The sequence below is a fragment of the Tetrahymena thermophila genome, assembly GCF_000189635.1.
Source record: "Tetrahymena thermophila SB210 genomic scaffold scf_8254682, whole genome shotgun sequence".
NCBI classification, from domain to species: domain Eukaryota; phylum Ciliophora; class Oligohymenophorea; order Hymenostomatida; family Tetrahymenidae; genus Tetrahymena; species Tetrahymena thermophila.
The window spans coordinates 851-15,830 of NW_002476448.1; the positions used below are offsets into that span (position 1 = coordinate 851).

The following is a 14,980-nucleotide window of genomic DNA, read 5'->3' on the forward strand; positions in this document are numbered from 1 at the left end:
ATAGTTAATTCGAAGGAAAAAATGAAGAAAAAAGATGAAATAATAAGATTAATTAATTAATAATAAAAGTAAAAAATTTGAAAATAAAAGGATGAGCTAATTAAATTAACAAAGAAAGAACAAAAAAAAGCAAGCGCAATAAAAATAAAAAGAAAAAAGAGCTTTCTTGTTTTTAATTAGTTTTTATAATTAAAAATATCACAATCCAAAACAAATAAATTGTTTTTACCTAAGTCCAAGTGTCAAATTTGAGAGATTAATGCAATTTGCTAAACCAGAACCTAAGCCTGATGCACCTTCGTTATAAATTGAATTAATACTTTTTAAATATTGAAAAAAATATATCATAAAATAGTTAATTCGAAGGAAAAAATGAAGAAAAAAGATGAAATAATAAGATTAATTAATTAATAATAAAAGTAAAAAATTTGAAAATAAAAGGATGAGCTAATTAAATTAACAAAGAAAGAACAAAAAAAAGCAAGCGCAATAAAAATAAAAAGAAAAAAGAGCTTTCTTGTTTTTAATTAGTTTTTATAATTAAAAATATCACAATCCAAAACAAATAAACTGTTTTTACTTAAGGTAAAGTTTCAAATTTGAGAGATTAATGCAATTTGCTAAACCAGAACCTAAGCCTGATGCACCTTCGTCACCAATTTAATTATCACTTTTTAAATATTGAAGAAAAAATATATCATAAAATAGTTAATTCGAAGGAAAAAATGAAGAAAAAAGATGAAATAATAAGATTAATTAATTAATAATAAAAGTAAAAAATTTGAAAATAAAAGGATGAGCTAATTAAATTAACAAAGAAAGAACAAAAAAAAGCAAGCGCAATAAAAATAAAAAGAAAAAAGAGCTTTCTTGTTTTTATTATTAACCATTATTTTGATAAAAAAGAAATATTTTCCTGACTTGTTTTATCTGTATTCAATATCTTATAATAAATTATTCTTCAATATGGAATAGACATTAACAACATATACATTATAAAAGATTAAACAGTTAATAACATTAATTTATAACAATAAATAAATTCAATCATTTTAATTTATATTTTTTTGGTTATTGCAAATTTGATTTTATTCTTTTTCTTATTAGCTACTTTCTGAATATATATAGACAATTTTAAGGAAACAGAAATTGAGATATTAGAGTAAAATATTTTATTTAATCAATAATAGTAATAACTTATCAATTTATAAATAAATAAATTAAAAAATATCTCTTTTTTTAGAAGATTTTCTTGAGCCTAAACTTGTAACTTAGTTTTTAAGATAGACATTTTTAATTAATAAATTATTTAAACAAACAATTAATCTTTTTATAAAAATAAATTAATATCTCAAAAATTCATTTATTTTAGATATAAATTATAATTTCACATAAGTATCAAAAATAGTTAAGTTAAAATTATTTATATTAATAAATATCAAGTTTTTAATTAAATTATTGAAAAAATGTTTATTAATAAATAATTTTATTTTTGAAAAGATTTAAAATATAATATTATTTTTATAACTAAAACGTAAACATGCATAGATAATTGATTTCAACGAATATTGAATATAATAAGAATGTTATAATTTACCATTAAACTACTTAAACCGAAAGGAAATAATGTAAGTATTTTTATTATATAGGTTTTATTACATTTAAAAGATTTTTATATATTAATTTTCTATTTTTTATAAAATAATTGTTAGAATATTGCTAAGAAATTAAGACCTTAAGTATCCATCCATCCTTCCCATCAATCGATCGATCGATCTATCAGTGAATAGAAGCTTAAAACATAGTTTGATTGGCTTTTATAATCATCCCATCTACAATTTACTCTTCTTTTTACAAATATATCCATGTACCGTTTGTAGAGGGAAGAGACCCATCGCCATCTTTAAGAATCCATCCAATATTTGGATTGAATTATATTAAACATTAAACTTTAGATATTAATTTATCTTTAAAGCACAAAGAACACTTTTCAGATCTACCTAAAGTGACTTCTTAGTATTCTTTTGGATCTAATTCATAAACCTCTCCATTAGAATAGCCTCCATAAAATTAAGCCTTTAAAATGATCTCTTCTTTGTTTTAGAAATATTTCTATGAGAAACTTTTATTTGGATTTTCTCTAGTAATAAATTTTATAGTGCATAGTGTAAGTCCAAAGTTAATTAGATCTTGATTGCGTAATATATGAGGAATAGTTGCCTTTTTAAAAACGCCAAATCCTACTCCTAAGTCAACTATGGAGTAGAAATTGTTTTTAATATCATATTTTATTTGGAAGTGTCGGCCTCTTTATTGCTTTGCTTGGACTGGATCAGTAGGAGGTATTATAAAATCATTTATAACTAAGGCTTATTTTGTATCTTTTGATATTTTCTTTGCCTTTTTCTTACAACCAAAAAACACATATCCGTCTTTTTCATTTCTCAGTCCATTCAATAATCCTTAAGCATTTATTGTTAAATAAAGATCTTTTTTTAAATTAGCTGATGCTATGACAGTTAATCTTAAAACTGGTGCGAAGTTTATTATTTCTGATAATCTCTTAACACGTTCTGCAAATTGCCTCTATTATTCTTTCATCTCTTCTGTATCATTTACATTTTATTTTTACGTCATCACTTATTGCAACTTAGAATTCGACTAGTACTAAAATGGAGAAGTGTAAGTGTGTTTCATAGAATTTGTGTTTAAAGGAGAGAGTGGCTCTTTAGTTGTTGCAGTGTAATTGTAATTCATAGTTTTATCAAGATTATTTTCTGTCGTTTATTTTTTATTTGAGCTTGAACTGATGTTGCTATTTAAAGAGTAAGTTTGGTAAGCAAATTAATGACCTTCTTTTCTCAAAGGTACAGGTGATCTCGATCTTTAAAGCTATTCCCTTGTAATTTAATTATAATCATCATATTCTGTTTCTAACTAACGATAAGTGCGAGGATGATACTCTGAATTTTGCAAATGATTAATATGATAAGGATAGAAATTAGAAGGGAGGTAAGTTTCTGTTTAATTCCTTTCATATACATCTTAAAATGAATCAGCACCACAAATATTTTAACTTGATGAAGTACCCATATTAATTTACTGTAACCTTTCTTAACTAGAATTACGCTATTTTACTATAATTACTTACTTAATATTTTTCTGATTTGTTATCAGTTTGAAAAGTAAAATAAGTGAATCAATCAATCAATTAATTAACTAATAAACTTAATTGATATTTAATAATTGCAGTAATTGTTAGTAAAATAGTCAAATTTAGAGTATCCATCAATTCTTTTATTAAAGTGTCAAACCATTTATACTGAACCTAATTATTTAAATAAAAAATTTAATAATAAATTATTATTTTTGTTAAAAACTTTAACACTCTCAAAACAAAATATATTTATTACATATTTTAACTGACTTGATTATTTTTTTAAAAGCATCAAATAAAGTATTTTATTTTAGTTTACTATTAAACCATGAAGAGCTATTATTTAAATTTAGAAAGTATGATCCGTTTATGTTTTAATTTATTTAGAAAAAGGAATGAATGAAATTATAAGTCAATTCTATCAGAAAAACAAAGATGAAAATATAAATTAAAAATAAAGGAAAACATTAAAACAATAAGTTATAATTTAGTTATTTGATATATTAAAAATTGTATATAGTTTATTATATATATTTTCAGATAGATTTTAACTATTTTTTAAATCAACTAGCTGCCTGCCTGCATGTCATTCATTTTAAACAATTAATTAATTGTTGAGCTTTCTATCAAAATACAGTCATATAAAGATTATCTTTATTTAAATAGAAAAAGAAATTTAAAAAAAAATGAATTTTCATTTAAGTAAACATAAACAAGCTTCACTCACTTTAGGATCCCAGTCAGCTAAGCAGTTTCTAGTATTTTTTAAGATCCATTCATGGTTTAAAGCAGTTTCTAAAGATATTCTCTTATTCGGGTCTCCAACCAGCAGTTTACTCATAAAATCTTTGGCTTCTTTGCTAATGTAGTTAGGAAAATCATACTTAACCTATTTATTAAAATATTTTAGTTGATATAAAATTTATTTATTAAGTTACCATTAAAATCTTTTAGTAGGCTTCATTATGGTTTTGTCTGTTCTCAAATGGTGGTTTACCTTAAATTAATTAATTATAAAAAATTAAACAATACAAACACAAAAATAAAAGTGATTCTTTACCAGTGATTAATTCATATGTTAGTACTCCAATGCTCCAAATATCTACCTTGAAGTCATAGTCTTTTCCTGAAACAACTTCTGGAGATACGTAATCGAGTGTACCACAAAAAGTCATTCTTTTTTCTTCTGTATAGATTGACCAGCCAAAATCACTTAATTTAAGGACTCCGTAGCTATTCAATATATTTTCAGGTTTTATATCTCTATGTATGATACCTTAACTATGTAAATAAATTAATCCTTCACACACTTGTCTAATATAATTTGCTGCCTTTTCTTCGGTAAATTTCTTGTTTGCCTAATTTAAAAAATATATTAGAACTTTGATTCAATATTCTAAAATATCTACCTCTCTTTTTATTTCTTTATAAATATCTCCATGAGAAGCAAGCTCAAGAATTAGATATATTTTTTAACTATCATCGAAGAAGCCGTGCATTTTCAAAACATTTGGGTGATTTAAATAAGTCTAAATTTTAATTTCTTGTTGGAGTTATTTTTCCATGCAGCTTTCTATCAAATTCTTCTTGCTTATTTGCTTAATTGCAAAGAGCATATTTGTAAGCTTATGTCTAATTTTTATACAAATAAATTTTATTGTTAAACTCTTCTTTGATTTTCAAATAAATAATTTAAAATAAAAAATTGATTTATTTACCTGCTTAAGTAGACATTACCAAATCTTCCTCTACCTAAACATTTTCCAATTTAGAACGAATCGATCGACCAAAAATTTTATATAAGGCTTTAGTCCACAAAGGGATCTGGTTATTCAATGTTGAACATTTGAGATGAGACTTATGATATTCCATCAACAACAGTGATTTATTGAGACAGAAGAATATTAATCACAGGTTTTTCAGGGGAGGTTGAGTATTCTTGCTTAGAGGATTCTACGAGTCTGTGCTCTTGATTTATTAATAAATTGCCTTTTTTCTAACTGCTTCCTTTCTTTTTCTCATCATCTTTCTTTAAATTCTTTTAAGGAGAAGAAAAGATTTAATTAGGATGAAGAGTATTTTGACTCTATTATTTTTATTCTTACTATTCTTAAGCTTATTGTTATTACTATTGTATTTTTTTTTGTTAGTTTACACAGTTGGAGAAAGAGAAATTGTATTACTACATTGTAAGTTAATCTTTCTCAGAAGAAATGATAATTGTAGGATTATTACAAAAAGTTAATTTTCCACCATTACCCTAAGAAGATGGGGTGAGTTAATGATTCGAGGAACTGATTTCTTATTTGTTTGTTGGTGATTTCATTTATGGAGTACCTTAGTTTTGGTAATAAATATTATCATCTTTGTTAGAAGGAGATTTCATTGCAGGTGTTCCCTGATTTTAAGAAAATAGATTGTTCTTATTGAATGAGTTTACTGATTGGCTATCTACTTTTAAATGTATTTTAATAGGAGTTGCCTAGTTGCTATTTTGAGACTCTCCTAGTTATTAATAAATTTGTTATTGACTTTGTTGAGTTTGCTGCTATTCTTTTAAATCTAAGAAGTTGCTGCTTGGGAAACCTTGAGAGCAAGAGTAATTTTCACTCTTTTAATCATCAAAGTTAAAGGGATTCTTAAAATTATTAAAATTATTCATGTTGCAGCTGCTATTAACTAAACAGTTATTGTTCTCAACAATACTGCTTGTGTTATTGATATTATTGCTACTTGAATTTAGATTTGCTGCTGAAGCATTGTTGCTTAAATTTTTGCTGCTTAGCTATTTATTAAGAGAACTTAAAATTTATTACTTATTTTAGTTGCTAAGACTTTCATTTCCAAAGATATTATTTGTATTTAAGTTTATGCTTTGCTAAAAGTTGCTCTGAGAATTGTTTTGTTGATGGCTACTCAGTAACTTAAACTGGCGAGTTATAGGTTTTATTGTTGGCATTACGTAATCATATAGAATGCTCTTTAAGCTGCTGCATTAGTTTTTATTCGGGATTGGCTCAGGGAATAACGAAACTTATTTTGGTGTTGTGTCAAGTGGAAGCTTGTCAGTCTGACCATTTGCAGGAATAGATATATTATTTATAACTGCTTATGAAAAGCTATTTCCTTAGTTATTGTTGTTAGTGTTTGTAGGAGTGTTATTAGCATTAGTGTTTGTTGGATTAGTATTTGAATTCTACTAAGACAAGCTGCTATAAATATTTGGTGCAGCCTTAGCATTACTGTTTGGGTTATTAGAATTTAAAAAATTAGGATTGCCGCTTAAGGTGTTGTTAGTTGATTGGGTTGAATTCATATTTTAAAGGATGTTATTTATAGTTGTATTCAACATACTACCAGCACACACTGAGTTATTAAATAAGTTAGTACTATTAGTCCAATTCAAAGTATTACTTAAGTTATTTTACTACATTGATAAGTTAGCATTACCAATATTATCATTGTTGTTATTATTACCCATATTATATTGTTAGTAAATGTTATTATTAGTGTTGGTGCCATTGTAATTTTGTTGAAGTACTTAACTACCGTTTGTAGATGAGTTTTTATTTGGATAGTTATTGACATCTTTATTATTATTATTGTAATTATTGCTCATAGCTATCATCGTGTTGTTTTATGTGTTTATTTGGAGATTTGTTAAGTTAAGGAAGTTTGTGCTATTTAAGAAATTACTTTCATCTTCATTGTAGTAGCCATAGCAGTAGCTATTGCCAGGCTAAATGTTAGTTTAGTTATGATTTTATTAGTTAATCATCATCATGATGTTATCTTCTTAATCGTTTTAGAAACTAAGCTCTTGCTCATTTAGTGTAATAAAGTTATTATCGGTTGTTAATATTCCGTTACTTGATTTATTTTATCCTATTCCGTTAAGCATCTCTCCACCCATAGTGATGTTCTTCTTTTTCAAGCTTACATAAGAATCTTTGGTTTCAATATTTAAATATGTCTTTGGGAAGAAATTCCTGTTATTTTATCCTTCAGAGCAGCCATCAACACTACGATATTAATCGAATCTGCTGCTATTAGGATAATGGCTTAAAAATCCACTGTTTTTATTGTTATTATATGAACCATAATCATGAGTCTTGTTTTAAATAAGTTCTTAATTATTATCTTTTAAATTAGATGAAAGCAAGAAGGAATTTTAGCCATTAGATTGAAGCATTTCAGAGCTTTCGTTTTTGTTGAATTAATTCATTCTTCTGGTATTGCTGATTGGAGATGAATCAAAGTTGTGTTGGGTGCTCATAGTATATGATTACTATTAATTCTATTAGGAAGACGAAGAAGAAGATTATTTTTCTATATTTTATGTAAAGCTGTTGTAGTTAACAGTGCTGAGATTCTTTTTTCTACTCAAATGAGAAGAAAAAAAGTTTCCAGCAGGAGTTTCTAGAGATTAAGTTACCATTTAAAGAGAATTAGATTACTTTGGACTTTTGCTTGACTTAGATTTGCTCATACCTGATAAGTTATTCAAGTGGGAGGTATTTTGAGTATTTCCTTGGTTGTTTATAGAGGAAGCATGGCCTGAAGATAAGTAAGAAAATGGGGATTATTGTAAATGAGATTATGACTAGCTTTACTGCTACGCTTAAGACATTCTTTTTGATTTTTCATTGATATACAAGCTAGAGGAATCAAAGTGGCTAAGATAGTTATTTTCTTTTTCAATATGATTAGAGCTCAAAGGTGAACGAGAATGGCTCTATTTCAAAAATGAAGTATTACTGTTGTTTGTTGAAGTATTCAGCATGTTGGAGCTGTTTTGATTCTTTGAAGTAACGATGAGTTATGACTTCTTTAAATAGCTATTTTGACTCTTACTGCTTTTCTCATTTATAGGAGTCATACACCTTCATATTTATAAAAATACAACCATAATTAAGAATCAATTTAATTTTTAAAAGGAATTTTGTTTAATTAGCATGGAAAATTTTTAAAAAATTAGAGTAGATTGTTCGATTTTCTATGAGAAATAAAAATTTATGAATAATAAAATAAAAAGCCAGAAAAATAAAATTCAAAGATATTTTTTATTAATTTTAAAAATCCTTAAAATTAAAGATTAAAAGTCATTCTAATAAATTTAATTTTAATTCTCTTAATTATTTTTAAATTCAATGAATATTTATATCATTTTTTAGATTAGTTTTATTTAAGTTGCTTTCTTTTTATCAAAAAATTTAATCTTTTTTGTTTGGGTAAGAGACTGATTTATTTATTGATTTTTTATTTGTTAATCTATAAGGAGCGAGTGTGAGAAACAACTAAAGATTTAAATTTATAGAGAGTTATACTTATTTCAAATTCTTTCCCGAAGTGAAAACGAATCTTCTTTCTCTTTTTTAAATCAATCACTCAATCAGCCAGTATTCAAAAATATATTTACTAATTATAATTAAGCAGCTGCTATTATCTTAACATTATAATACTTTCTTATAATATTTTGTGTTTTTTGCTTTATTTAAAAGTCTTTCAGAAATGAAATTATTCTTGTTTCGATAGAAAATAAACAGCTAAATAAATTAATATTCATTGCATGATTTATGATTTTTAAGTTTAGAAAAAATCTCCTTTATCACAAATCAACCATAGAAATAATTAATTATAATTTCTTATTTATTAAAAAGAGCACTACTCATTTTCTATCGTTTTTAAATGAAAATTAATTACAAAGTACCTAAATTTTAACTTGAATTTTGATAACCAATAAATTAATAATTTAAATTGGTTATTTAAAAAAAATATGTTAAAGAAATTTATGATGCACAAAGACATTCATTAATTCAATCAATAAATCTAAATTCAATTTAAAAATGCTTATTAGATTCCAAATGTTCCTTTACATTTATACTAATCTAAATATTTATTTATATATCCTTACTTATTTGATTTAGAGTTATTTGTGCTTGACAAACTCTGACCAAACGGATTGCTGAAATAACCTGATTCTTTAATGTTGCTTGGCTGAGAAAACTTTTGGAAATCTAGTTTTATAGGATATTTAACGTTACTTATAAGTAGTTTAACACAAAAGAGATAATTAAACTTAAATAAATGATTTGTTTACTTTTAGAATTACCCTAGGTATCTGAATTTCCTAAGTAGGAATGTGGGCTTGTAGGCTTAGATGAAAGATATGAGCTTTTTACTTTGGTATTTTCATTGGTATTTATCTGCTATTATGATGTAGAAGGAGACAAATGATATGTCTAATTAGGAGATTAATCCATCAGTTAGTTAAGTTAAGAGTGTGATTGCTGATTGTTTGCATAGCTGAGCTATTATAGCTGCTACTATATAAATTGCTATTAACTAGCTTAATACTGCTAAAGTATTTAGTTTTTGTGAGTCATATGCATATTTGAATTTGTTTTTTATTTACTCATATTATTTTTCATAACAGTATTCATTTTTTCTTTACTAAATGTACTTCCTTGGTTCTGATTTAAGCTAGAACCAGTATAATTTCCCACAATGCTTCCTGAATGATGGTTTTGATTATTTTAATAGCTTTTCGTAGAGCCTAAATTAGAGCCAAGTCCAGATCCACTCTTTTTAGAAAAATTCTAATTACTAAGCTTACTAACTGAGCTACCATTGTTGCTTGTCTTATTTAAGTAACTGTTTCCTTACATACGATTGTTCATTTGAGTATTTAGAGAGCTTGGAGTACCATTCAATAAGCTGCTATAATTACTGCTTGCAGTATTGCAAGCATTCATATTATTCTAATTTATATTAAAATTAGATGCCTAGTTTACACTATTCCCATTATGATTGCTATTTTAGCGCTTTGGAGTTACATTTTATTAGTTACGTGCTGTATTGCAAGTAGTATTAAAGCCCATTTGGCTATTAGTAGATAAATTTCCATTAGTCATATTATTTGATTGACGTAATTAATTACGAGAAGATTATGGACCAATCAATTTTAATTCAAGTTTAGATTTGCTCGAAGAAGAGCTGCTGTCAATCATCATTTAATTTATTGATTAATTTATTTTGCTGAAATATGTCAGTACTAATTGAAAGTAAAAGTAAATAAAGACTAACTGCTATAAATGAACCTATCTATAAATTATATTTATTTACTAAAACTCGCCTCTTCTTTTTCTTTTTTGTATTCAATCAATTATTTATGTATGTATGAATGGAATTGTATGTAGATAATATATAATTAATTTTTTAATTTGTTAACTTTTGAGTTGTTTTTGTTAATTTATTTATTAATATTGATTGATTATGAACTATACACTATATCTATTCAATTCTTTATATTGTATTTTGAATTTATTGTATTTTAAATACTGTTTAACAAATATCTCTCCTTTTCTTTTCATTCATTTATCTATTCATTTGCCTTTTTGTTTGTTTGCTTATTTGAGTCTTTATTTATTCAAAATGAAGATCAAAATTTAAATTTCTTCATTTTAATCTTGAATTTATATTTTTTTTGTTTCTTTTGATATGCCATAATAGATTTCATTCATATAAATATAAATGAAAAATTCAATCAATATTCTTAGAGTGAATCTTTTCAATTTCAAAATTATAAAAAACACTTCAAACTTCTAAATCATTTGCATAACAAGGCAAATCTTGTTTGTCTGAGACCGCTATTATTAATTCTAAAAACAATCAATTGATATTTAAATTCACCTTTCAATTTAAAACAGCTTTTTTATCAATCGTTTAAAATTTATATAAAAATTTAAGTAATAAAAAATAATTTTTCATAGCAAATCGGATTTATTTATGTATCAACTTTTTGCTTTCTTAATAATACTCTTTTTTCATTTAAATAAAATCTTTGAATTTTTATTTTTTTAAATTTATTAATCTAAATAAATAGCATTCAAAATCTAAGTATTTTAAAATTAAATGGCCAAATATCAATTTATAATTTTAAATACTTAAAATTAAAAAACATCAATCAAATTTTTTCGCTTTAACCTATTTGCTCTTCTGTGAGTTATTAAGCATAAATCCCTCATAGTCTAGCTGGTTAGGATACAAGGTTCTCACCCTTGAGACCCGGGTTCAAGTCCCGGTGGGGGAGTTATTTTTTTTATAAAATATTAGAAGTAAAAAATGAAAGAAAAGTTAAATTTAAAAATAAATTAACTTAAATTATTTAATTAATTTAATAATCATTTTAAAAAAATATTTTTATAAATAAAAAATTAAATTAGTAAATAAATTTATAATCTATATAACAATATAATAAAAGATAAGTAAAATCATCAATTAATAAAGCATAATAAAAGCGCTTTGTTAATTTAAAATTCTAAAAAAAAGAGGAATTAAATAATATTTTAATATTGAAAATTTTATATTAAAGGCTATTAAAATTATTTTACCGTAAATCCTCGACTAATAGCAAAAAGCAAGGACAGACAATAAATGAAAATCTATTAAATTTTTAACAGATTTATTTGAAAAATATTTATAAATAGAATAGAATGTCTTAAAATTGAGGAATTATATTTACTTCTAAAAAACTAATTAAAATGTAAAAAATTAGAAAACATTTAATAATTAATTAAATACTTTAGTAAGATATTAGTAAGATGTTTATAAAATAAGCAATACTATAAATATTTATTTATTTAATGTTTTTATTTCAGAATAAACTATTATTAAAGTATAATTTTTAATATTATATTTTTTATTTGAATTAGGATCAATAATTTTATTTAAAATTAATTAATCTTTTATATTCTTTTAAATCTTTTTAAATTAAAAATTGATTATAAGTGTTTTTTTTTTTGACTTTTGTTTTTCGCAAAATTTTATTTTTATTATTATTTTTTTTTTTCAATTAAAATAATTGTCCCAATGTGAAATTCTGCTCATATAAGTAATTTAAGGCTCTATCTCCTTTTGATAAGCTGCTAAAGTGTAAATTTGTTAAATACTCTCTTGTATTTTTTTAGTAAATACATTTAGAAATTCTTATAATTGTGGCTCAAAACCTACTAATTGCTTAAGTTTAGACTAGATTTTAGGATCATTCATTGAAAGGTATTCCAAAGCTTTTTCTATTTACTCCTTTTGCTTTATGAAAGATTTAGAAAGCTAAACAAGATAAACCAATAAATAAAAAGAATCAAAGTTGTAATAATCCTCTCCATCATATTCTATGGTTTGCATCAGAAGACGAAACAAATTCTCAAAATCGATATTTTAGTCTTTGAATCTATACTGATATGAGAAAGAAACGTATTGCAAATATTTGTTGAACAAAAAAGGTGTTTATTTTTAGCTTACAATTCCTTCCAAAATGTCATCACATTCTTCAAATTAATCTAGCTCAATTAAAACTTCACATAAATAGACTTTCATCTGTTAGTCGTTTGAATTAATTTTTAAAGCTTTGTTATATATTTCTAATGCTCTTAGCAGGTTTTCAGTCTTGTTTTGCTCATTTTGAACATACAACATCGCTAGTAGTTACATAGCAAGAGTATTATTAGGCTATACCTAGAGACAATTTTTGAGAATAGTAGCACATTCATTGAAAATGTCTTAGTCTTCTTAATCCAAAAAAAATTTGTAAAGAATCTCTTTACCTATTTGGTGATATACCCAAGCTTATTCCTCTTTTTGCAGTGAGCATAGTATTTTTTAGAAGGACTTTTCTTAATCTTCAATATTTTTTTTTATACTTCCTTGTTATGTATAGCCATTCAAAAGGATTTATTTAGTGCCTAGGTGGTTCTCAGGATCAATAGTCTTTTAAGCCATAGAAAATGAAAGGAAATAATAAATATCTGTTTATTCGCCAAGCTTCTCATATGAATTGATTAATTAGCTTGCAAATTTCTTTGCTTTTTCACACGACTATTGGTCTAATACATGTAGAAGATAAGTGTTGTTTTTAAAGTAAAAAGGAGAGTCTTCATAGACACTATATAAAGTATTAATTGATTTTTTGGGATCAGAAAACTACTCACAAAAGCCGCAAATAGTTTTCAGCTCTGGTAAACTTTCTTTTGAAGTTTAGAGAAGCTCTAAACATAGGCTTTTGCATTCTTCTACTTTGAAATTAAACTAAAGTTTTCTAATTTATTATAGCTTTTATTCTAAATCTTGCATTTTTGATTAAATATTCAAAATAAATATTAACTAATTTTATTTTTTTGATGGATGATTGAATTTTTTATTTTTTTAATTATTAAAAAAGTTTCGATCAACGTATTTAATTTAAGATGTCCTATTACTATTTAATTTATTATAAATAATTGAGTAAGATGTCATTATTATTATTGGGAAATTATTTGGTTGATTACTAAGCCATTTGGAATTAATTTTCCTTTCCATACATAGATAGTCCTTAAATTAGAACAATCGTCAGATAAATAAAAACATCTAGAAATATTCTATGTAAATTCTTATTTTTTATGGCTATTATTTTTGCACATTCAAAAATAAGATTACAACTTCTTTTGATATTATAAAAATGCACTTTAAGTAAGTAGCTATCAACCATTATTTCAAAACAAAATTTGCATTTTGAAAAACATTACAATTAATTTTTATTTGACCTTATGTAAGTAAGTTTTTGATGGCCAAATTATTGGAAAAGATCTTTGTCAACAGAAAAACTTTAATTTGCTTGGCTGATTAGAGACATGAATATTAATCTTACAAATAATTAAAACGCGAATACATATTTTTCAATAGAGTTCTAATATTCCATACGATAAATTACTTATAATCTCTATATATGAAGTTAAATACTAAAAAAAATATATTATCTTTGAATTATTGATCTATCAAAAAATAAACTCAGTAAAATAAACAAAAAAAATATTTATTACATAATATTTGATCACAAACTGACTGACTGATAAATTATCGAATTTATTATTTTTAAAAAAAGTAATGGACTACTAATTTATTAAAATATTCAAACACTATTATTTTTTAATAGAATAAAACTATGAGTGTAATCCTTATTAGGTCAAACATTCCAGTAAATTCATTTAAAAGTTTTTGATACAAAAAAATATTAATAAGTAGACCTTAAATTAGTATATGCTATTCTTTACTAAAAAAAAAGTATTATTTCATTTAAAAAAAACAAAAGATCTGCTTTATAGATAAATAATTAAATAAAATTTATTTTATTTTAACAATTTAAACATTTTGAAAATAAATACCACATAATTTATTTTTAAAAAAAGCATTTTCACTAATATTATTTATTTTTTATAAAATTAAATGAAAGCAATTAAATAATTATTTGAATTAATTTTGAAAGTATTTTGAGTGATTGTTAAATAGACTTAAAATAACAAAATCTCAAAACTTCAATAAATTTATGATTAGAGTTAAAATGAATTTAAAGCGTCTAAGCTTAAATGTAACAAATCTTTTTTATAGTACTTGTAAACAATTCTTCAGTTAAGTTAATATAACAATACAATTAACTATTACCATGGGCTATCACGTAATACTACTTAGTAATAACAATCAAAAAAGCAACAACAAAAAAAGAATTTTTTTTAATTACAACAAAAATTTCAGTATTTTTCATCAAAAATTCTTTCAAGTATTTTTATATCTTGATTAAAAATTATTGAATTCGAATACTTTTATTTTTAGCTCTTTCTTACCTCCAAATTCGAATAACTACACGGAATTTAAATAGATTTCGAGTTGGAGTAACAATTTTGTTAAATATCTGTTCACATTAATTTTTGGTAGTAAGTATCTTATTTTTAATACTAGCAAAACGAAATTTTAACTTTTTATAAAATCTATGTTATTGAATTAAGTTACATA

General features: G+C 24.1%; 4 protein-coding genes across 4 annotated transcripts; 1 reads left to right on the plus strand and 3 right to left on the minus strand. All coding sequences in view use genetic code 6, as the record gives it.

Annotated features, from left to right (window-relative positions):
* Window positions 1-1,146: 1,146 nt before the first annotated feature.
* TTHERM_000926899 (hypothetical protein) lies at window positions 1,147-1,572 on the plus strand (the record flags this gene model as incomplete). Its single annotated transcript, XM_012796963.1, has 1 exon — window positions 1,147-1,572. A coding segment is annotated over one exon (426 nt), but the record flags the coding sequence as incomplete, so codon positions are not given.
* Window positions 1,573-1,779: 207 nt separating this feature from the next.
* TTHERM_00926900 (FHA domain protein) lies at window positions 1,780-3,093 on the minus strand (the record flags this gene model as incomplete). Its single annotated transcript, XM_001031100.4, has 1 exon — window positions 1,780-3,093. The coding sequence occupies one exon, from the start codon at window positions 3,091-3,093 to the stop codon at window positions 1,780-1,782; it is 1,314 nt and encodes a 437-aa protein (XP_001031100.4).
* A 758-nt stretch (window positions 3,094-3,851) lies between these two features.
* Window positions 3,852-10,170, minus strand: TTHERM_00926910 (Serine/Threonine kinase domain protein; the record flags this gene model as incomplete). Its single annotated transcript, XM_001031101.3, has 7 exons — window positions 3,852-4,046; window positions 4,096-4,154; window positions 4,218-4,515; window positions 4,567-4,789; window positions 4,876-8,040; window positions 9,072-9,174; window positions 9,258-10,170. 7 exons carry the CDS (start codon window positions 10,168-10,170, stop codon window positions 3,852-3,854), a joined length of 4,956 nt encoding a protein of 1,651 aa, XP_001031101.2.
* Window positions 10,171-12,007: 1,837 nt separating this feature from the next.
* TTHERM_00926940 (hypothetical protein) lies at window positions 12,008-13,369 on the minus strand (the record flags this gene model as incomplete). The annotated part of the gene is made up of 1 exon (XM_001031103.2): window positions 12,008-13,369. The coding sequence occupies exon 1, from the start codon at window positions 13,286-13,288 to the stop codon at window positions 12,008-12,010; it is 1,281 nt and encodes a 426-aa protein (XP_001031103.1). The 5' UTR covers window positions 13,289-13,369.
* Window positions 13,370-14,980: the final 1,611 nt, after the last annotated feature.